The sequence below is a fragment of the Elgaria multicarinata genome, chromosome 1 (assembly GCF_023053635.1).
Source record: "Elgaria multicarinata webbii isolate HBS135686 ecotype San Diego chromosome 1, rElgMul1.1.pri, whole genome shotgun sequence".
Taxonomy (NCBI): Eukaryota; Metazoa; Chordata; class Lepidosauria; order Squamata; family Anguidae; genus Elgaria; species Elgaria multicarinata.
In genome coordinates, this window is record NC_086171.1 from 142,987,680 (window position 1) to 143,012,166 (window position 24,487).

General features: G+C 41.2%; 1 protein-coding gene across 1 annotated transcript; it reads left to right on the plus strand.

The window, feature by feature from the left end:
- The first annotated feature begins 1,369 nt into the window (after positions 1 to 1,369).
- On the plus strand, positions 1,370 to 24,257 carry C1H1orf87 (chromosome 1 C1orf87 homolog). Its single transcript, XM_063118137.1, has 11 exons — positions 1,370 to 1,496; positions 5,345 to 5,564; positions 6,488 to 6,613; positions 7,354 to 7,617; positions 9,188 to 9,297; positions 13,527 to 13,665; positions 13,807 to 13,904; positions 17,675 to 17,745; positions 22,304 to 22,338; positions 22,785 to 22,941; positions 23,956 to 24,257. Exons 1-11 carry the CDS (start codon positions 1,390 to 1,392, stop codon positions 24,114 to 24,116), a joined length of 1,488 nt encoding a protein of 495 aa, XP_062974207.1. The 5' UTR covers positions 1,370 to 1,389; the 3' UTR covers positions 24,117 to 24,257.
- Positions 24,258 to 24,487: the final 230 nt, after the last annotated feature.

Sequence of the window (24,487 nt, forward strand, 5' to 3'; positions counted from 1 at the left end):
GTGGTGATTATCTCACCATAAAGGCTCTGAATCAGAGCTTGCTCTACTGGTCGCAATTGTTTCAGGTTGTTTTACTACTAACTGCAGACCCTGGAATCACAAGACATTATTATTTTTCCATGTGTAACCTGTTTATGCAAACATGCAAAGCTATTGGGAAGGGGAATGAACTCTTCACACAAAATTTGCTAATTTACGAACACCCAAATGGCAGGACTGAGGGCTCCTCTGCATGTGTTGTGGAAGTACACCTTAGCTGCTCAAAGTAACTAATTTGGGGTGCAATCATATGCAGCTTTAGACAGACAAAAGGCCCTACAACTTCCAGCATAACCCATCCAGCTTTGCTAGCTGGGGAATGCTGGGAGTTGTAGGACTCTTTTTCTGTCTAAACCAGTGGTTCTCAACCTTCCTAATGCCGCGACCCTTTAATACAGTTCCTCATGTTGTGGTGACCCCCAACCATAAAATTATTTTCATTCTTCTCTACACAATCCATTGTCATGGGCTGGTTTGCTAATGAAAATAATGCATAACAATAGCTTTAATAATACAAAAGATGATACATGACATAGTTCAGTCAATACAGTTTCCTAAGACCATCAGAAATATGTGTTTTCCGATGGTCTTAGGCAACACCTGTGAAAGGGTCATTCGACCCCCAAAGGGGTCCCGACCCACAGGTTGAGAACCGCTGGTCTAAACACTGCAGAGGATTAAGGCTGCAGTCTCATGCCCACTCACCTGGGAGTAAGCCCTACTGAATTCAATGGAAGTTACTTCCAAGTAGATATCCATGAGATTCTACTGTAAAACAGCAGTTCCTTAAGGTGCAGCAGGCATGTAGCTATTGCTACATACCGAAAGGTCTGTCTGAATAATTGAGCCATAGTCATATAGCAGCATCTATTGATGTAAACCAAGCCAAAATGAAAACAGGTCAATTGATTCCTGCTTCTAAAACTGATTCCTTCGGTGGGACCCACTTGATTTCTCTTGCAATTGGAGAGTACTAAAAATGGCTTCGCTTTGGGTCACTCATTGTGATGGCTGGTGATTCCTACAGACAGCCCCCTCATATGTGACTGCATGTACTCACAGGGCTCTCTGTGCCCTCTCCAATGTGACATTTAAATTGTAAGCACCATGGGGCAGGAGCTATCTTTTGCTTTTGTTTCTGTATTCAGCCTTATGTGCATCAATCGCCCCATGTAAATGAAAACAGCAACTTGAGCAGGCCCTTTCCCTAAAACATTTGGGAGCTTCAACTGTCCCTTTTCAGTCCCAGTTTTAAAGAGAAAGAGATGGCTATTTCTTCTTGAGTGAGTCTCTCAAGTTATGCTTTTTGAAGTTACAGGGAAGTGGCCTTCTGCGGAGAGAGTGCTGGCAATGGGTTCAGTCAGAAACATCCCTTATGGATTCAGTGCAAATTATGAGACCGTAATAAAGATCATTGGGAGCAAATACGTTCGATGCCTTGTAGAAAAAAATGATGGGTAAGTATCAAACCTGGGAGAAATCTGCTTTTGATAAATATTAGTGGGATTGTGTCATTAATTAAAAAATATTTGAAATAGTAAACAAAAGATGTGCTAGCAATTAAACTGCAGTAAATGCAGATGCCTGTGATTCAAAAGATGGTCTGCATTAGAAGGATCAAAACCTTTAGGGACATTGTGGAGCATTTGAAAGCAGCTTGAACTCTAATCCGATACAGCAGCCCTTCAAATGTTGTTGGATTCTAAGTCCCATCAACCCCTGCCAGCATGGCTTATGGTCAGGGAAGATGGGAGGTTGAATCCAACGGCAGCTGGATGGCCATTGATTCCCACCACCATATACCTACAGTGAAATCCTATACACGCCTATTGGGAAGCATCACTCATTGATCTCAGTGGGACTTACTCTCATGTAAGTGTGTACACCTTAAGCTTATTTGAGTCAGTGTTGGACTGTCAGTCCCAGCAGTTATCAGCGCACTTCAATACCACTATAAAGCAATAGTGTAGATCTAGACTTAGGCCATGGGGATTGCCCCGGGATCATCCCTGTGCATCCACATGACACACAGGGGATCCTGGGAGCAGGGAAGGATGATCCCTCCCTTGTGCCAGGATATCGGCATAGCCTTTAATCCTGCTTTTTCCGTGGTCTCGGGATGATCCCGAGAACATGGAACTTATGGCAGGGTGTCGGGGGTTGTCCTGGCTCCTCGTGAGTAACCTCAAGGAGCTGGGCTCAGAGCACCTCAGGAACTCTGTGCCCATCATGGGTGGGGTGGGGGGAGCAGGGAAATATTTTTTTAAAACACATGCACACACATTTGTTGTTTGAGCTCTCATGTGCTCCTTTAAAAAGAAAAACCGAAATGGCAAGCGCAATGTCCTCTTCCTCCTAGGAAGTTGCGTGCCATGTGTAGACAGAGGGGGAGATCTCGTGATAACCACATCGCAAGATCATACCCCCTCCGTCACGCTAAACCCGGTAGGTCTAGCCATGGCCTTAATCCCTTAGCTGCACCTATTTCAGATTGCCGGCAGGCATTAGGTTTAGCACATCTGAATGCTCCAAATCCTAAACTCCCTTCATGTACAAAACTGGATGTCAGGAAGAGGGACGTTAACTTAGCATTTTCCATCTGTGCTGATAAGCAGTGGGGCTGGGTGTGGGGAGGAGATAATGAAAGGAAGGGCTATAAAAGGGAAGACTAGGATTAAAAATGAAGAAGAGAGCAGGAGACTGCATGACACACATTGGATGTAGGAAAGGGGGAAATGTAGATAGAGAAATGGAGCTCTTTGTAAAAGGTGCCAAACCCTAAACCAAAAGCAAAGGTCAGTGCTGCCGCTGCCACTCCCTGCCCTCTCGGCTGTCTGCCATGCACACTAACAGCTGCTACTGCCCTTAATGCCTTGAATACAAAACTTGGGAAGAAAGCAGATGTACTACTTTGGTTGATTCCAAACTTTCCTTATATTGAAAAATATTTCGGAAGACCTAAAGGGGCATGGCTGGGTCCCCACCGCCCCACCACCATGTTTCTGATAGCAAAGTTCCACAGGTGAGTGGGAAGGCCCAGACAAATATGAGCATGGTCATGTTTGTTAACATAAATGGCTTACCGGTGATCTTTCTTTTCTAGCTGATCAAGTATAAAATGGCTAAATTAATCAGACGCTTGGTTTTATGCTTCAAAAGGAATGGCATTAATAATGGCTAGGATCCAAAAAGCTACTTAAGGCGTGCCCAAGAGGCTCATTGTGCCTAGTGGAACTTTTGATTCCTCCCCCTTGGAGTGACAGGCAGCCATGCCATAATACAAACTGCTTTTGAAAATCCTCTTAGTTTCAAAAGATGTCTCTCATGCAGCAGAGGGACATAATGTTTAACCCATTTAGCTGGCAGTAAGAATAGGGGAGAAATTCATTCAGTTCATATTTTAATGCAAACTTACCTAATTTTGCATTTTCTAACTAATGTGCAAACCAAAACTTAGTTATCCTTCAAAATTCGCACATTTCCAAATTTTGCACATTGCCAAGTTCTCCAATAAAAAATGCACACAGAAATACTGTATTAGGGGAAAGTACACACACACACAAACACATATATTGGTGAAATAACATTCAAACGGCATTGTATTACTTGAGAAAACATGTATACTAGGCAAGTACATAGACATAAATGTATTTATTGTGAGAAATGTGCACAAAAACACGTACAATTTTTCATGTGAATTTTAAAACAATGCTCAAAATTTGGGTTGAACCGAATTTATGCCTGGGGGAAAATCTCAACGTTTGGGATGAATCAGGCTTAATATTGAGAAAATGACAAATTGAAAGAAATGAGATTGACAAATGTGTCCATGCCTGGTTGGGAGTAGTGTTGAAATAGTGAGATGGAGCTCCTCCACAATCAGCTAGTAGTATGACCAAAGCCCTGCACATGAGCACCTGATCATGGGATATCTGTTCTCCATGCGCCTCACATACACACACTTTTAGGCAGCAATCTTATGTCCCCCTAGACAGCATCTGGGAGATGTAGCATTTTCGGTTTCCTGGCCCTGGGCTCAGAGCCAGGAAATTGTCCTTCCCCCTCCTCAGTCCCCTTGTGGCCAGTGCAGAGACAACTGAGTTTCTACAGGCTCACAAACTGGAGCACAGAGATGGGGAGAAGGGGGGTGTTCTGGAGGAGGGGAGGGGACCAGGGCAGCAGCCCTATGCTGTTTCCTATGTCCCCTTTCCCTGCCCCTCCCCAAAGCCTCTGCTACACAAGCGAAATCACCCATTTTGATACAGTGCAGAAAGGGAGGACAAGGTGCTTCCCTCTCTGCATAGGATACTCATAAGCCTTGGGGTTCTGGGGCTTAGGAGTACCCAGGGTGCAACCCATAGGATTACACCCTTAATAGGGATATTTGCTTCAGTCAGTGTGTTTTTGATCAGAATTTATGCACTTTGCACCTTCTGGATTGAACATGGACTCAGACGCAATCTGTGGTCGAAGCGGATGCAAAAAAGTTGTACCCAACAGCATGGCCTACATTTGAAAAATGCACACAAATGCCCTTTCATCAAGGGGACAAGAATGTGGACATTTCAAAGATGTGCACAATTGATGTGCACATTTGGAAAAAAATATGCACAGCTTTTCGTGCGAAAAAGAAGAAAACAAAGCTCGCAATCTGATATGGACTCATTTTGGAATGAGCTTTACGATGCAATTTGGAGGGCTTCAGCAAGCTCAGGTTTTGCTGACTTACACATCCATACCTTTTGAAAGAAAGAAATCACAAACAGGCTTCTGTGCAATCTTCAACAACAGCAGTATGGTGGAAGCGAAGATCTTACTCTACTACTCCACCACTAAATTTCTTTCTTTCTTCCTTTTTTTGTGGGTGGGTGGGGGGCTTGACTTCAATTGATGCCAGCAAGTTTTACATAAATCCTTCTTATTAATGCCATACTGGGACATTTTTAGGTGTTGCCACTTTTCTGTTAACTTTGAAAAAGAATTTTTCTTTGCCACTCAGCATGCCTCTTCTCCACATCTTTGCTTCCTGTTCATTTCATTCAAGTCAGCTTTTCAACAAAATTCAGGAGATCCATGTTAAGATTGTTTTTGAGATTATTGTCTTCAGAATTACACATATGGTAGGTCCAGTGATTAAAGACTGCCCCTTAGGATTCTCCTCGCAGATTCTACAATTGCATTTCCACCCAATCAAAAAATATTCCAAGAAACAAATGTTTTTGGTGTTGGACTGTAATGTAAACGAAAGCAGAACATGTATTTACCTAGGTATCAATAGATTTATTGTATGCCTGTTTCCTGACAGCAAAGCAAAGGAGGGTGTGAAAGCTGAGACACAATCCATGTCCAGAACATTACCCCCACGTAATGCAAGACAGACACATGGAAACCCTCCAGGCCTCAGTAAGCCTCCTTGTCAACAAATCAATTATGGTCGCAATGATGAACAACAGAACAAAGGTGAAAAAGAAGAACATAGGTATAAACAAGGAGAGACAAATGATAACAGATCTGTGGACAGCAAAGTGAGTTCTTACAACTGTCACGATTACATATCCTCACAAATTTCTTATTCAGTGTTAGACTTCACTCCTTGTAGACAGTTAATTAACCACAAAATAAATGAATAATAGGTCTCTTCTTCCTCCTTCTACCATTCTTCTTCTAGTACTTCTACTTGTACTAGTCGTGCTGCTGCTACTACTGAATACATAATAAAGATGGTAAATCATGAGAGTGGTCTTCAGTTAAAGGAACATTCTGCTGCAACCAAATACTGATAAGAGTACTAGGATACCCTCTTATTAAAAACAAACATACATTTAGGCTCTTTTTGCTTCCTGTTACTACCTTGCCTTACTTTTTAATGCTGTTTAGTCCTTTCTCTGACTTTTCCATTTCCAAACATCTCTTTTGTGAACCGCCCAGAGAGCTCCGGCTATTGGGCGGTATAGAAATGTAATAAATAAATAAATAAATTCTCATTTTTCAACATTTTGACTCTGATACAACACTGGAGTTTATATTAATTGTGCAATGTAGTTACTACATTCTTTTTAAATACAACAAATATGATCATAGATAATCTCATTTAGCTTATGGGGAAGACTGTATATTATCTAGTAGATCCAAACAACATACCTCCTCATAAGCAATTATAGTGTGATCGGACCATGTTCTCACTCCCCAGCTCCCAAAATCTTTACATGCATGTGGTTGTCATACATAGGTCACACAGCTGAGCTGCATTGATGATCTGGGACTTGAACATAGAAGTCCTCAGTCTAAGCATAACCCCGACTTGCTTAAAAAGAACAGAATATTTCATATTTTGATAGTTTTTCTGAACTTCCTTAATTATTCAAAATCTTTTCAGTATCTATACATATTTTACAGAATAAATGTGCATTTCTCTTTGATTGCTTCATTTCTATGTTCATTATTCCAGGCTTTAAAATCATTAAATATACACTGCATCACTGCTCCCTCCGGAGATAAATCTTTATCCTACATTCATACACTCCAAAAACCATCTATTGGAGCTCAGACTTTAAGACAACTTGAAAGACAACAGGTAACTGAATCTGAATATAATTGGGGTGATTTGTAGTCCCAGGTGTTTGGCTTGTGCTTGTTGGATATTTTCAATATTTGTCTTTGAATGGCTTGCTACAATGCACTGTATAGAGACTTCAGCTACGCTAGTCCAAAACAGGACAAGAAAAATGATCATTATATGCTACCACTTTGCCATCTCCACTGGCTTCCAGTCCATTTCCGGGCCCAATTCAAAGTGCTGGTCTTAGCCTTTAAAGCCTACATGGCTTGGGCCCAGTTACCTGAAGGAGCACCTCCTCACATATAGACTTTAAAATCCCATACCTTAAAATGATCTTTGGAGGCATAGAGGCCCCTGATTTCTGGGGGTGGGCTACAAGGCAGAGGGTCTTTTTAAACATGGTACCTCAGTTATGGTACCTTAGTTATGGAATGTCCTCCCCAGAACGGTTCAGCTGGTGCCTATGCTCTGGACTTTTCAGTGCCAAGTAAATAACTTTTTATTTAACCGTTTGAACTTTAGCATATTTTAGGATTGTATGATACTCTGGAAGCCTTAAGAACTGTGAGAATCCTCTGGTTTTAGGGGGGGCCATGCTCGTTTTGTTGCTACCAGTTTAATTTCTTGTTCTTTTATTGGAAGCTTCCTAGAGAACATTTTGATATCAGGTGGCATACAAATGCGATAAATAAATAATACAAGTGTGTTAATTATCACTTTACCTTATATGCTATAAAACATATGGCTTTCTTCAGGATATTGTGGAAGAACCAACAGAGACATATGAGGAGAATGATTCTCTCCTGGCTGTCCTCAAAAAGGAACTTGAGCTGTACCCGTTGAGTCTGACTACATTAGACAAGCTGCAGGAAGAGTGTAAGGTTTTGGATCCCAGAATTTCAAGACTTCTAACTCAGGCAGAACTGAGCCACCTGCTTCTAAAACATGAAATCCCTCTTCAGTTACCAACAGTCAAACTTCTTTTCAAGAGATTTTCGAAGGCAAATGACCTAGAATTGGTATGTTAATCTAGTCTTTTGAACTGTGGATAAAAGGACTCATAGTTTCAAAAGCCAATGATTGGTCTTTCTTAAGTCTCACTTGCTCATTCTTTGGAATACTGATATTATAGGTCCAGAGAAACCTTAATTATGAAAACAAACTTGGCCTTTTTGTCATTGTTGTCAAAATCTATTTTCCAAGTCAGTAATAGTAGTATAACACTGTTACATTTGCCCTGTTTAATTATGTGAAAGGCAACAGAAACACCTTTTTACATTGCACATAGTTAAACTGTGGATTTCAGTATCAGAAGATATGGTAATAGCCACCAACTTAGGGCATGTCTACACCATACAGTGTAGAGGGAGGGAGGTGGGACGATCCCGGACTTGCCTACTTCCGGGATCATCCCAGAGTGTCTACACATGGCGCACGACTTCCCAGGAGGAAGAGGACGTCTCGCTTGCCATTTTGTGATATATATTTTTAATCAAAAAAGAGCACAGGAGCACTCCATTGCAAAAGTGAAGTGTTTTAAAAAACTCAAAACACCTCCTACTCCCCCCTCCACCCCCGATGGGCACAGAGCTCTGTGCTCCATGCCCGGTTCCCGGCTCCTCATGTTTACTCACAAGGAGCCAGGATGACACTGGGACAGCTGGCCACACGTCCCACAGACTTGGGATCATCCCGAGACTGTGAGTAAAGTTGGGAAAAATGTGTAGGGCCATATCCTGGGAAAATGCAGAGATCATCCCTCCCTGCTCCCGGGATCCCCTGTGCATCATGTGGACACACAGGGACAATCCCGGGTCGATCCCCAGGATATCACCCTGTGTAGACATGCCCTTAGATGGCTTGTGAAAGGGGATGAGACAAATTTATGGGGGATAAGAATATCAATGCCTACTAGTCAAGATGGCTGTTTGCTGCCTCCAAGACCAGAGGCAACATGCTTCTTAATATCAGTTGTTGAGGTGCAAGAGTGCAATTGCTCTCATCTCCTACTTGAGAGCTTCCCATAGACACCTGATTGGGCACTATGGGAAACAGGATGCTGAACCAGGTAGGTCTTTGTTCTGATTGAGCAGGTCACCTCTTACGTCCATAAGTACAGACTGTTTCAGCCTTCATTTTAATGAGTATCAGCAGATTCAAACTTCCTTAATTGAAGCACACTTAGGGCATATCTTGAACCAATGTTATGCCACTTTCACTGTCCTGGCTTTCCCCCTCCTCTCCAAAGAAACTTGGGAATTGTAGTTTGCTGAGGATACTGAGAATCTGCAGTCCCTATTTTCCCATTGTAGAACAATGTGTCATTGAAAAGAAGGAGCAACTATTAAAGTCTAAATCTGTGGTGTAGAAACGCTTACAAAATGAAGTTTTCTTCATTTTGTAATTTCAGTTACTATCACTGACCTGGTATTACAAACAGACAGTTCAAAACTTTCTGGACCTAATGATAAATGAAGTTAGTTCAACCAATAATCACAATTATTTTCTACATAGCCGGGTGTTATTTTCCTTCAAAATTTTGTTTTTTAAAAACACTGATTAAATTAAACTTCTTTGTCTTCCTCACAGGTAAATTATGAAAAGTTGCTCCAGTTTTTAACATTAGTAGCAGCAAGTAAAATTCAGCAAGCAGGAGCCCTTTCTGAGAAGAGTCAAAATGTAAAGAATCAGAGTAAAAGGTTCTACTTTAATTTTCAACATACTCTTTACTGTAAATAAATGAACAATGTATCTGACAAAAAAAAATCCTCCTCTTTTAGTTTCCATCTGGTAAGGATCTCGTAGGTGCTGTTTTTATAAGCTCCTCTGAAGGAATCCAAATGAAAAATTCATTCACTTATGACACTGCAAATAATTTTATATACTACTTAAGAGCACAGATCTTTGCTTGCAGCCATCCAAAACTCCTGCTAAAGAAACCTGTTTTGACTCTGTGAACACCTATTCTGCAGACTATGAGGATGTATCTGTGGAGATTATGCAGACTTCCTTTAATTAACTTTGGCAAAGAAAGCTGGCAAGGAGTTATATGCATTTATGTGATTGATATATATAGCATGATTTGTTCTGGCTTGGCAGTTCTGCAGCATGAAGCTGCAATCCTACATCATGTGGGAGTAAGCCTCATTGAACTCAATGGGACTTACTTTGGAGTAGATGAGCCAGTGTGGTGTAGTGGCTAAAGTGTCGGATTGGGAGTGGGGAGATCCGGGTTCTAGTCCCCACTCGGCCATCGAATCACACTGGGTAACTTTGCGCCAGTCACAGACTCTCAGCCCAACCCACCTCACAGGGTTGTTGTTGTAAGGGTAAAACGGAGAGGTGGAGGATTCCTTGGATGAAAAAAGGTGGGATATAAATGCATTAATATACATACATACATAATTTTATTTATTTATTTATTTATTTATTTATTTATTTATTTATTTAAAACATTTGTATCCTGCCCTATATCATTAAGATCTCAGGGCGATGCACACATAAGACTGTGCTGAGACTTTCTCTTAAAGTGTAAGAGATTATTTATAGCCAGAATGCCAGTCAAAGCCTATGCACATCCACCATAAACCAGTATTTCTTATCTGCTGGGGAAGACATTAGGGCCACATTTACTACATGAACTTAAGACAATGAGATACTTTTGTGGTCTCTACTCTCACCATTGCACATTGACTGTAGTGTTGGCATGTTATTATAAGACCTCCATTTTACTGAGGTTGTACAGTAGAGTTTATACATTTTCAGAGATTCAGAGAAAGTATGCCCAGGACTAGGGTGACCTTATGAAAAGGAGGACAGGGCTCCTGTATCTTTAACAGTTGCATAGAAAAGGGAATTTCAGCAGGTGACATTTGTGTATATGGAGAACCTGGTGAAATTCCCTCTTCATCACCACAGTTAAAGCTGCAGGAGCTATACTAGAGTGACCAGATTTGAAAGAGGTCAGGGCACCTGCAGCTTTAACTGTTGTGATGAAGAGGGAATTTCACCAGGTGCTGCATGCACACAAATGACACCTGCTGAAATTCCATTTTCTATACAACTGTTAATGATACAGGCGCTCTGTCCTCCTTTTCATATGGTCGCCCTACCCAGGACTATAGCTTTAGAGCAGGGCGGGGCAACTTGTGCCTTCCAGATGTTTTGGCTTACAACTCCCCATGATTCCTAACCATGGGCTATGCTGGCTAGGGCTGATGGGAGATGTGACATTCCAGATGTTTAGGCGTATAAGTTGCCCACCCTTGCTTTAGAAGCAGTATTATCTTGCAATCTCAGCATTGGACCCACTAGTCTGTTCATCCCCAGAAACACTGAAATATTTAACACTCAAACCTTAAGGAAAACAAACATTAAGTTCCACTTTAGTAAAAAAAAAAAAAAAAAAGAGCCTATAGCCAAGACAAACCTGTTTATTATGATATATTAGGTAAGATATATAACCTGCACTATAAAGTTTTAGCAAGCACTTAAATAGGGTGACCATATGAAAAGGAGGACAGGGCTTCTGTATATTTAACAGTTGCATAGAAAGGGGAATTTCAGCAGGCGTCATTTGTATATATGGAGAACCGGATGAAATTCCCTCTTCATCTCAACAGTTAAGGCTGCAGAAGCTATACTAGAGTGACCAGATTTAGAAGAGGGCAGGGCACCTGCAGCTTTAACTGGTGTGATGAAGATGAAATTTCACCAGGTTCTCCATATATACAAATGACACCTGCTGTAATTCCCTTTTCAATACAACTGTTAAAGATACAGGAGCCCTGTCCTCCTTTTCATATGGTCACCCTAACTTAAAACATATTTTGAAGGTATCACAGCTTCACAGGCATCTTCCCTCAGGGTCAACCTAAATCTAATGGTGCTGATGATAAAAATGCAAAGCATATTTTCAGAACTGTAACAGTTTGAATAACATGCATCTGAATAAAATGTAACTTAATTTCTGAACATACCTATGTGAAAAAAGAAGATTCCATTGAAACCACTGATATAATTTTATTCCTTATAAAAGTGAAATTTAAAGGACACACCATATATTTCCAAAAGAAGTATAAAAATAAATCCAATGACAATAACTGCAATAATGATATCATGTTAAAGCTTTCTAAATAGAGCATATTATTGTATATTATCCTAGATTTTGTCTCTCCAAAACATCAAAAATAAACTGATTCATGTTTCTTACAACCCAGTCCTAAACACATTGAATTTTTAGAAAATAATATAGGCTTAAGTTGAAAGTTTGCCCAAGTAAGTATGCTTAAGATCACATTCTTGGTTTATTTATACTTGACCTTGAGACTTGATACAAAAAGACGTAGGCTCCACTGAACATGAATAAATGAGCTTTGACTGGCATCATGGTGCTACACCATCAACTAATATGTGGGGTTTGGCAGCTGAGGATGTGGTACCAAAGTATCAGAATAGACTGAGGACAGAGGACAGTGAGGGCTGGTGGCTCCAATTTCGGTGGGGCTGTGAAAGCATTCTGGGTTTAAGTGAGAACCAGCCAGAACTCTAAAGCAGCTATCCAAGGTGCTGAATCTATTTTAGGTTCAGCACTTTGGATAGCTCCTTTGAAGTTCTGGCTTGTTCTGACTGAAACCCAGAATGGATACACAGCCCTACCAAATTTGGAGCCACCAGCCTCTACTGTTGCCAGATGCAGCATGTAGCAGTGGTGTGAAAACCTATTTTAGTGCTCACAAACTGGCCAAGAAAGGGAAGGAAAGCTGGAGACAGGCTGTGCCAGCTATGTCACTGAAGCTATACCCACAGTAAGCAATTCTAGGATTACAAGTGCCAGACAGCTTTAACTAGCTTCTCCTCTGTCACAAGGAACTTGCTGGAGCTACATGAGTGAATTGTAAGCTATGGTATTCTAGCTATTCAGAAGTCTAGATTTCTCCATTTCATTTCACCGCTGTTTTCATTTCACAAAAACCAAACAAACTTTACTATAATTCTATGGCTCGAATATCAGGTGCCCTCTATTACGGTGTAAAAGAGAGCCCCATTAGTTTCTCAGTTTGAATCTGTTGTTGTTGTTGCTGCTGCTGTTATTGTTGTTATTTCTTTCACAAAACATCTGAATTTTTTGTGCTGGATGGTAAGGGTGTGCTCCACTCCGTTATGGATCCCCGAATCTGAAGCGGAGCGGGCCGATCCAGACCTCTGAAGCTTGGTTCTGGAGCGAAGTGGGGGAGGTCCAAATTGGCTTGAAGTAGTTCGGAATGGTCTGAAGCGATTCAGACCATTCCAAAGCTTCAGACCCAGGTAAGTGGGGGGAGGGGGCTTACCTGGCAGCGGCGCAGTCTGTGCAGCAACAGCGGCGGAGCCAGGTAATGGGGCAGGGGGGAGGAAGGCTTACCTGCGTCTGTAGTGGTCCAGGCGGTGGCTTCAACTGCGGCCCAGGCCTCATGCCAGAAGCAACACAGCCTGCTTCCGCCTTGAGGCCTGGGCCGCTGCCCGGACCGCTATGGACTTAGGTAAGTGGGGGAGGGGGGCTTACCTGGCGCCTCCACCTGCCGCCACGGCAGTCTGTGCAGTGGCGGATGGCAGAGCCAGGTAAGGGGAAAGGGGGACTTATTTGGCCTCCATTTTGCTCCCTCTTCCCCACTTACCTGCCTCTGCCATCTGCCACGGAGGCAAGTAAGTGGAGCAAAATGGGGGCCGAATATCAATCCGGACTTCCGGATCTCACTCCAGATCTGGTTCCGGAGCAGATCGGCGGGGGTCTGGATCGACCCAAACTGATTCGGGCCGGATTGGGATCTGAAGCGGTTAGGGAAGGGGGTGCACAGCCCTACTGGATGGGAACTATAAGGCTATAACAAACAGTGATAAAGTGGGTGGCTTCTTCAACCATCTCTTCTTTGTATGCATTATCATTCCATAGTCCTTGTACTCCAGAGGATGCATTCCAGGTTTTGAAGCAAATACTAAAAGAACAGAAAGGAGAGTTGGACATTGGAAAACTAAGCCTGAGTTTTCTACAACAAGACAAGACTTGCTCAGGTCTTCTTTCGCTCTCTGAGGTAAAAACCATGAAGCCTATATTTTTACTACATTTTGTAGTACTTGTCTAGTTCATACTAAATCTTATTTTTCATCAATAGTTTCTTTTATTTGGTCATGCACACATAATGTCCAACAACATTGTTTTTTCTTATTTGTAGACAGAGATGATTTGCCAAAAGCACGGAATAACTCTACATCCTGGGATGATGGAAGTTTTGGTTAATACCTATGATTTTGGTAGAAGAGGCAGAGTGCAGTGAGTTTTAATCAGAAGTTTTCTTCCTTTCTGCACGTTACACTCACATGCTGAACCTGTGGACCAGATCAGAATGTGACAGTACAATTAAGAGACTTGTGCTGCTAGACAAAAAGAATGATCCCATGTCAATGGAGCTGACTGGTTTGGCTCAAATGTCCCCGATTTCCAGATAAACAGTGTTCCTTTCCTTGTTGTTAAAAATAGCCAGTGCATAACTGGCTCTTGTGTGTCAAAAAATGGATGCCATGCCATTATTATTTTTATTTATTTATTTATTTATTTATTTATTTATTTATTTATTTAAATATATAGCACCATGCTGTGTCAGGTTTGTACAAGAAGTGATTTTGGCCTGTGCCTATGAAATCTTTGCACTCATCCTTATGTAGCATTGAATGAAGCAGGAGCAGCAAGAATTGGGTCAAATCTTAGTGCTGGTATGAAGGGATGAGGTGTATCCTCATTGAAATACTGGAGCCTTTCAAGCAGGGGTAGGCAACCTGTGGCATCCAATTCCCATCATCCATTACAACTGGTTATGCTGACTATTAGCTCCATCAGATGAGTGTTTTATTGCACACTTGTAACTGGGCACTCATGGATTTTTGCAGGTCCTTCTCACTATCTTGTCTGCCTCCCGCACACCTCCCACCCCTTCTAGCCTTCTTCACATGACAAAAAAATCACCCCAGTAAGTTTGACTAATTTTTAAAGATGGAAGTTGCCACTAACTCCTGCTGTGTGCAGGAGAAGCAGTGGGATCAAAACAGCCCACTGAATGGGCCATGTGCACGTTGTTTACTTCTGCTTTCAAAAAAGGAAGTAATGAGGGAGAAATCCACGGGCAGAGGAGCGATGATAAACAAACACGATTTCCCCCTGTGTGATGATGCTCTATGGATGATGGGATTTGTAAGCCAAAAGCTTACAGAGAGCTTCGGCTATTGGGCGGTATAAAAATGTAATAAATAAATAAATAAATAAATAAAAACATTTGAAGGGCCCTAGTTGTCCCCCCGGAACACGCATTGTATCTTATAATCAACTGCCTCCCTCCAGGAGTTTGTCTTACATTGTTGTTTTTAAATTGTTTTATGAATGTTGTTAGCTGCTTTATATATCTCCAGTTGGAGGAGGAAAGCAGGGTATCAATTCTATTATAAATACAAAATAATAAAATAAATAGAATCATGCCATGAATCGTATAGGTTAGCATGGCAACCAGCAAGCACAAAGTAACATATACGTAGTTCAGCACTCTCCTGATTAGGCACAGTTTCCAGTCATGAAGAGACCTTCACTACTGTTCAAATGACCTTCGGACCTTCCCCCTCAACACAGTACACTAATGTCTCCTACCCACTTTTAGACCTCCTGTGAGCAGACTGGATGCCGTATTGGGCTTTTATCACATCCACTTCTACACTGTGATACCCACCATTGCCATGAGTACCCACCATCTTCAAGGTTTCCACCTCATTTTGGCATTTCTTAGGATGACGAAGTTGAAATTTAAGAACATGATCCTGGACTGCAGGGGTTTGGTGCACATTATCAACTAATATGATTGCTGTGCCCTTCCAAAGTGCTTAGTCGGCAGCTCAGATCTTCCAGGATTAGTTGTTTTATGACTTTTTGAATCCTGCTTATTATAGTACATTAATCTCAGCATAACACTATAGTAATGTCTGTTATGTCAATTGTGAAATTAAACATATAATGGGTAAATAGGTTGCAAATGCATGCTGCATTGGCTAAAAACATCTCCCACCCGTATATATAATATCAATATATATCAAAAACATTTAACAAAACCTAGGCATCCTTAAGATTAGGTCTTTAAAGTTCTTTTAATCCGATGTAAATAAAATAAATTGTGTGTGCGTGTGTGTGTGCACTACAGTCATTAGTTTAGTGATGCATCAGCTATTCTAATCTCCACTCCCACTGTGTTGAAACTCCACAGTAATTAGCAAGAATCCTGCTCTGAGCCACATTGTGATTAAATGTGCTTAAGATCAATAAACCGCCCTGAGTGATTGCAGTCATGTGAGATTAATCTCATTGCACAAAGCGATGCCCTCCTTTTAACCTGTTACAGAAAGAGAATAGTACATAGAAAAGATAAATTTGAGTGAGTCCATAGACTTTTTTGGCACATTCTCCTTACATGAAAACAAGAGGCTTCTGCCTCATTTTTTTTTTAAAAAATCAAGGGATTAACTTCTGAAGTACAATTGCTTCATTTGTTATAAAGTGTGCCCTTTACTCCCCACCAGTCCGTTGATAAGGGTCCTAGATCAATAACAACAAAGAACTTTGGGTTGTGGTACCTTAAGGACAAACAAATTACATCCGCTTCATTAGAAGCTTATGCTACAATAAACGTGTTGGTCTTTATGGTGCCAAAACGCTCTTGTTTTTACTCAGGGCTGGCCATCCCATGAAAGTGCCCACATCAGACGGCGGAGTGGGAAGTGCGACGAATTGCACTACTCCCCCCACTCTCACCGGGGGGGGGATCTACACTACTGCTTTAAAGCACTTTATAACAGTTTTGACAACTGTTGGGGCCCAGGACGCACTGCATATACAGGTTTCAAAACGCTTTCAAAACGCTTTAAAGCGCTTTAAAAGCAGTAGTGTAGATCCCCCCTGGAGGGCCCACCACCGCTGCCCCACCATCTCCAGTGGGTGCTCTGGATAGCCCTGCTAGCTGCTCCCCCCTGTGACATTTGCCGCAGTGATAGAGTGGCCAGTGGGGCTCTCGGGAGCAGCTGCCCACCCTCCGTTTCCTCCATCACATGCCTCTTTTACTTTTGCCATCGCTGTGTTGGCTTGATGGAGAGCCACATGGCTGGAAGAAGTGGTTGTGGGGCTCCCGCAAGAGCTCACCACATCTCTCAAGAGCTCCACAGCTACTTCTTCCAGCTGTATGGCTCTCCATAGGGCTGATGCAGTGGCAGCAGCAAAGGGAAGAGAAAGGGGGTAATTATGCAGCAGTGGGATGGGCCATGAAGTGGCTGTGGTGGTGGGAAGAAGGGGTGCAATGCTGTGTGCTCTCAGCCGCAGTTAACAAGAGAGCTAGGGCTGTTTTTACAACAGGGACTAGCTGGGCTAGCTCTTTGGAATTAACTCAATAGCAGATTATCTGCCTTTCATTTAAGATATACCATATACGATTCTCAGTCTCTCTACTATCAGGTTCCAGATAGCATGGCTGAGATAGACCGGGGTTGGAAACTGAAGAGAAGAGGGCACCACCTCTTCTGTTTGTCACTATTGACAGTGCTGACTAAATGGGCCACTGGTCTAAGCACAAATTGGTCATTCTTACTACTTTAGGATTTCAGTTGCAAACACCAGACTTTTCCTACATTGACCAGTTTACAAAGAACACAAGAGAAAGCAAATAGAGGGGGGGGGGAATAAGGAGCAGATCATAGTGAAGACTATTAGAGCCAGAACTATGCTTAAAAAAACAGCAACTAACTAGAAAAATAAAGAAAGGACTAATAAGAAAAAACTCCATAAGAAAGGATAAATTGAATCACAGGAGAACAGTGAATGGGACAATAAATAAATGGATGGCAGAGGAAATGACAGAAGGGAAGATTCTTATAAGACAAAATCAAGGAAACGAAGCGTCAAGAAAGCAGGACATTCATCTTAATGTACAGATTTTGTTTGCATATAATCTTAAAATGTAACTAATGGAAATCTGTTTTCAGATATTACTTTTAATTTTGAGATGTTTCCTCATGTAGATGGAAATCATTTGTGGAGTTTCTGAAGGATGTCCAGGCTGGAATAGACCCTTCTTCACTTGTCTGCAGAAGTAAGCTATATAGTTAAATGGGGGAGGGGGGGTCACACTTAACTATAACAAGTTGGCACCAGCATTTTACATTTCAAGAAAACCTATGGCCCTCCAGATGTTGTTGGACTACAACTCCCATAACCACCCTAGCAAGTATAGCTAATGGTCAGGAATGATGAGGATTGCAGTCCAGTATCATTGGGAGGACCACAAGTTCCCCAGGCCTGCCATGGAAAAATGGAATACCCCATTTGTGGATCATAAGACTGTTCTGTTAACAAGGGTCCCATAGGTGGTGCCTGTTGTTATGGATCTGGGAAAGTGGGTGGAATTAAATTAAAAAGAATGTTGGCTTCCACTAGTCAGGTTGAATCTGCTGACACACCCTGGTGTGTCCAATGGCTTGGGAAGGTTGAAGGTCTCCTCCCATCAGATCAGCTCTAGAAAAAAAGAAAGACACTTTGGCCCAAAGCCCAGAAATTTAAAAATTAATTATATCTTGTGAAATAGTCCAAGCAGTTGTATGCTTATTCAGACTTCTTGGCATGATGCCAACATACCAGAAGTTCTAGAGGGCGCTGTGGAGCCACATCAGTGTATAGGGAGTTGTCACACACCACCTTTCTGGACAGCACTGTGGTCCTGGTTCCAAGCAATGTAAATATTATCTATGGTCATATAAACATCCCTTAGGATGGATATGGTGTCTACTTTGCATTTAGAAGGGACTTCTGGGACAATATGAATACAATATGCATATGGTATGGTTAAATATTCATTTTTAGGCAGAAAGATCATTATATTGTGCCATAATAAAAGAGAAAAGGGGGTCACGACAGCAGAGTGCTAGAGGGATGCTGAAAGAGTAATCAGATAGTTCTCCTACTTCTCAGAGATGCTTCCAAAGCAGTTATATGGTCTCAATGGGAGGAAGTTCTTTTCTTTCTTTCTTTCTTTTTAAATGAATAGGACCATAAATGCTTCTTTCCCCTCATTTCCAACCAGCTGGCATGAGCCTGGCAGAGCTCTGGATGAAGAAATTCAAAGCCAGTTGCCTTCAGAACTCTGCTCTGCATCTAGCTGGATTGCACTGTTAATTTTCCTAATATCCCACAACTTTCCTTGGGTTGAATTCAGAGCGAATATGTAAATAAGAATTAGTAACGATTCTGCTAAACAGCTTACTTCAAAAGAGAACATCTGGAGTGAGAAGAAAGTATAAATCTTGACAAGTTTGCTTATCTCTAGAATCACAGGAGCGCACTTCAGAATTTGATCTCTCAATCCAGTCCTTGTCTCACACAGTTAATTCTGTAGAAGCCTCACAGTCCAGGGGACTTCCTACAAAACCACTTCGTGCATGATTTATACATTATAATGACAAAAGAAATAGTCTTGGGCTTTGTCCTCAAAGTTTCAATACAGGTTCCTCTCCCTGCAGTTCACAGTAATTCAATGAGCCGTTCTTTTCTTTAAGCTGGAACCCTTCAACCTGTTTTGAGTACAATCCACTTGGGATGTACCTTGAATACATAGAGCTACCAGAGAAGTGAAAATATTTATCTGAGGGGACTGTAGGTGGAGCTGGATAAGTTGTTAATAACGTTTTTTAAAAAAAAAGATGAAAAGACTGAGTTACCTGTGATGAGTAATTTAAAACTGTCACTATCCTGTGACAATGGCAATCATCCTGTAAACATAGGAAATGCTTTATTCTTATGCATTTTCTTTAATGACCCACCTAGATAACTTTTGATTATTGGGTGGTCTATAACGTAGTTGTTGTTGATGATGTTGATATTGAGGACGATGTTGATGATGATAAACCTAACCCAGACCGATGATTTCCAGTCCAACATTCTTTCCCCAACATGTTCAACAAAGCTCGTCAGAAGGGTACAGTGGTGATAACCATCCTCTGTTGTTTGTCCCCTGCCCCATCCAGCAAATAGAACTGTACTGCTTCTAACATACAAGCGTAAGAAGTGACCTGCTGGGTAAGACCAAACACTACCTAGTCCAGAGTCATGATTCACACAGTGGACAAACAGATGCTTATAGGAAGCCAGCCCTGCTGTTGTTCCCCAGCAGCTGGCAACGTAAAGAATCTATTCAACTGCCATTGCTAATAACTTGTATACATCTGAATCTATCCTGATTCCAAAAAGGAAGTCAATTTTGTTCCAATTGGATATTCTGGTGGAACTGTCTTGGTCATCCATCTAGGCTGTACTCTTATAATAACTTCCCTGCCTGTCTTCATTTAACTGTTACAGAAGATCTATGGAATTGCCAGTGTAGGGCTTCTTTGATCTTTGTTGGATCCTCAAGGCATGACAATACATCTGTTAAAAACAATTAGACCTGCTGGGCATGTGATTTACAGAGTGCTAGCTCATTGTGATTTCCTTTTTAATGGTGAAAGGAATGATGGACGTGAGACATTGACTTAGGCAGTGCATTAATCTAATCAACTTTAGAAAGCTCTCTGGGATAGTTAATATTCAGGAGGTGGCTGAATGCAAAGGTGAGCCAACTGCAACCATTGCTACAGAGACTGATCAGGATGCAACAGTTGAGCCTGAACTTTAACCATCTGGCTGCAGGCAAACCAGCTGTCTTTCCAGCCAGAAAAGCTATTCATTCCTGGTACTTGATTCATCCCACCATTTAATTTTATGCCTCACAATCTGGCCTGCCACCCATAACTTAGTGCAATGTCCAATTGCTATGGATGAGAAATTGCAAGGCTTAGCTGAAGGATCAAGCAACGCAAGGTTTGAAATATAAATTGAAGGGTGCTGCACTTGGTTCTACTAATCTTTATAGGTGAAAGATACATATGCTTGTGGAGAAGAAACCACGATCTAGTCTTCAAAAATAGCTACAACAATCCGCGTTTGCAGAAGTCGATGGAGTTTAAGAATTGCAAACTGCATCATATGTGATGTATTAGAGAGATCAGCCTTCCTGTCTCCAAGATGATCTTCCTAACCATCACTTCTCCTCTCCGTTTCCTTTTGAAAAACCACCAGAGCTCTCCCTCCTTTACCAGTTCAGCTTGGCCTCTTGTGGAGTGTTCCTGTTCTGGATTGTCCATTTAGTTTGCCTTCCGTCCTAGTTTCCAGTTTACTCTCCCCTCAACCATCAGTTAGGTTTCTCCTTACTAGGTTGAGGGGTCCCCTACAAATGCAGAAGAAGAAGAAGAAGAAGAAGAAGAAGAAGAAGAAGAAGAAGAAGAAGAAGAAGAAGAAGAAGAAGAAGAAGAAGAAGAAGAAGAAGAAGAAGAAGAAGTTTTCTCTCTCTCTAAAGGTTTTTGTTCTGTAATCCATGGGGTTTCCCCAGGCCTGCTGTTACCTCCCTCTTGTACATGGATGCTGCTGTTTTGGCTACATAAACAATAGCGCTCACCTCTGAACATTGGAAATAGAAGGCATGGTAACTCAGATGTAACTCCTTGTAGTATATCTTCCATTACCCGAAGACGACTTCACACCTAGTCTGGAACACATTTCCTAAGAACAAGACTGTTATTATTTTTATTCCCCAGTGCAGTGTCTAAACATAATAGACACACACCACTGCAATTTTGCTGCTATTACATATTCTTAGAAGCCACACTATACAGTGGAGTCCAAAGATTTATAAGCAAGATTTTTTAAAAAATTAGACATTAACAAGATTTTCAGATATAAGAATGTAAATAGTTGTATAACAGCAGTGGGCAGAGAGTCACCAATGGCTGAGATGGAGAGGAAGGGGAAATGTGTGCACTATCAGCAGATGTTTGCTGGATTCATCTGAGTTATGATGGGGAGGTTTGTACAGCAATGAGCAGGCACACTGCTGGTGAATAGTCAAAAGGCCCCCATCTTGGTGTGGGCTAATCAGTTGTTGAGATGAAGGTAGAATGGATCCAAATCTAGAGCCCTCCTAACAACTGGTGGATGTTATCACCGATTTTTTCAGTCATGCTATGTGCATACATCCATGGGTGCTGGACTGCATGCTCCCATAGTGGGCATGCATGGTTTTTTGCCAGTCTACTTTCTGCATGAATGTGTATTGTAGCCAGATTAGAATAGAAGGGTTCTGTGAGTGTCTGGCACCTGCAAGACCCATGGAGTCTCTGCTAAGTGGTGCTAGTTAAAATGGGTCACTGCTGATGGCAGCGCAGCTGTATAGAAATGTTGGTGGTAGAAATGGTGTATGATGTGCTTGACACCGTTCCCAAGATTGTGTGTTTGGGTTTTCATGCTGTCCTTGTTGAATAAGTTGTGTTAGAAAGAATAACAGCAAGTTACATGGTGTGCTTCAGCCACTAGAGAGCACAGTTTGCTCACTGAAGTATGCCAATAGTATCTATTCCTAGCATTTTGCTAGGAAGCCAATTGAAGGTCAAGGAAACTGAACGTGGAATCGAACTTGAGCTTCTCATTGCTAGGAGTTCAAATAATAACTAACTAGCATTTGTGGCTTCAGAAGTCATACTTCATTTCACATCTGAGAGTAGCCCATCCAGATAAATGGGCTTTCAACTGAGCAAACAAAATCCTCACAATTGTTTTCATCATAGGAAGAAAAAAGGAGAAAAGTGAAGATGATTCTCAGGTATTGTTAAAAACGTATTGATAAATCCACAAATTGTTGATTTGTAAAACCCTTGTATGTGAAAGCATTAATACTCATTATAATGTTATCTACCTAAGAGTGTTGGAAATCCTAAACACATTGTCTTCATCCAGCCTGACTACAAACATGTGAGAAGACCATTGCAGTCTGTTTTGGTTCTCCAGCATGAGAAATGAGATTGATAGCAATGTGCCCAGAAGTGTCTAGGATATCCATAGACCCCAAATCTCTGAATCACACATGTGATTCTATGACAGAAGCCAGAAATGCCATTAGCCCATTTTTATCCAATGAGCTGGCCAAAATAATCTAGTGAAGAACACGAGCAACCATTACACTGGACCTCTCGTGAACACTCCCATATCATTATTATAGTAAGTTGACAAATACCAACCTTTTGAAAATGTAACTTGTTCCCTTTAAAGAAGGACAAAAAACAGCACAAACATCTTTCTACCAAGACCTGGAAGCAAATGAATCATGATGTATCTGACTCCAGTGATTCTGAGGAACGAGATGCCTGGATAGACAGGTTCAGAAAACTGGAAAAAGCACTTTATATGTCTGATGTCAAAAACACAGGTAAGAATGATTATGGTTGGATAGCAGGCTGCTACAATGAATATTTTCTTTTGCAGGGATAGATTTTGTTTCTAGCTTGTATACATATCAACCTCATATTAATTTGTGAATGTCTGTGTCATAGTTATGCAGTGGCTAATTGTTGCAAGTTGGGACTTCCTTGTTACTTCTTGCATCAATCCACCTCTAATGTTCAATTATGGAGGTAAAGTGTAGTGGTGATGAATGAAGAGTTAATATTCCCCTATTGTCAATATCCTTGTCAATATCCACACACTTCTTTGTTTAGCTCAGCAGAGCCATATTCTGTATTTGTCAAAAAAAACCTTGTGAACCACCCACAGAGCTTCAGCTATCAGAATGCAATAGAAATGCAATAAATAAATAAATAAATAAATAAATAAAACTTGTCAATTTCCCTGTCCTTTTCACTCGTGAAGTGCTGATGTGGAGGATGAAGTGAACACGCTCTTTGACAAGTTTGGAATATTACTCTCTGAGCTAAATGAAACAGTGTTTGGAGAGGAAGAAACCAACAAGATAGGAATATGCCTCTGTGAGCGACGCAGTGGACAAGCAGACTTGCGATTATGCGCACTTGCACAAGATCACTTTTTTTTTTAAAAAAAGACACCATTTATGCAAATTTCAAAATCCCCCCCATTTTGTGCAAATTGCAATTTGCACAAATGGTGGAACCCCCCCAAAAATGCACAAATTATTTCCAGAATTGCTGCTTGCCAGAATAGAAACACTGTGGAATCTCATAAACAGAACAGAATTCCCAACATTGCACATCCCTATGTGTGAATTTGTCCAGGAACTCATGCCCTGCTTGTGGGTGTTCTATGGGGAAACTAGTTGGTTGCTGTGTGAATATAACACCGAACAAGATGGACCCTTGGTCTGATCCAGCATGGCTGTTCTTATGTTCTTAATAAATTTGCTTAATATTCAAGTCTGATTTTGTCCAAATAGGAAACAATGTCTCTTTTTTTAAAAAAAAAATTACAGGCAAGTTGGAAAAGGAAAAAGCCAAGCGCTTGATCTATAACTACAATCAAATTTATGATCTGTGCCTTAGTCCACTGAAAATTGATAAAGCTTTTCGACCTTTCCGTCCTGGACAAGAGATGCCACTGGAACCTCTGCTACATTACTTAAAGGAGCTGTAACTTGTACTATTAACACAGTACTCATGAATGTACTTGTCCTCATCTCATGTTTATTCATCCATTGACATTCTTACTAATTCATTATCTGCAAATTTCAACTTGCCATTGATTCTTCACTTTCAAATGAGTTGAAACAAAACACACACACCACATTTCCCACCTGTTTTTTTAGTTTTGTTGAAGATATATCTCTTCTGGATGTCAATTTTAATCATTAATTTTGAAGAGCCTTCATAGGTATTTTCACACCATTAACATCACTTGTATTTCATTTCTAAAATAGCACAAGGAATTAATGTAACTCCTAGTGTACTTCCAAATGTAGCACTAACAATTAGAAAACATTGTGCAACTATTCCATCTTTTTGGAA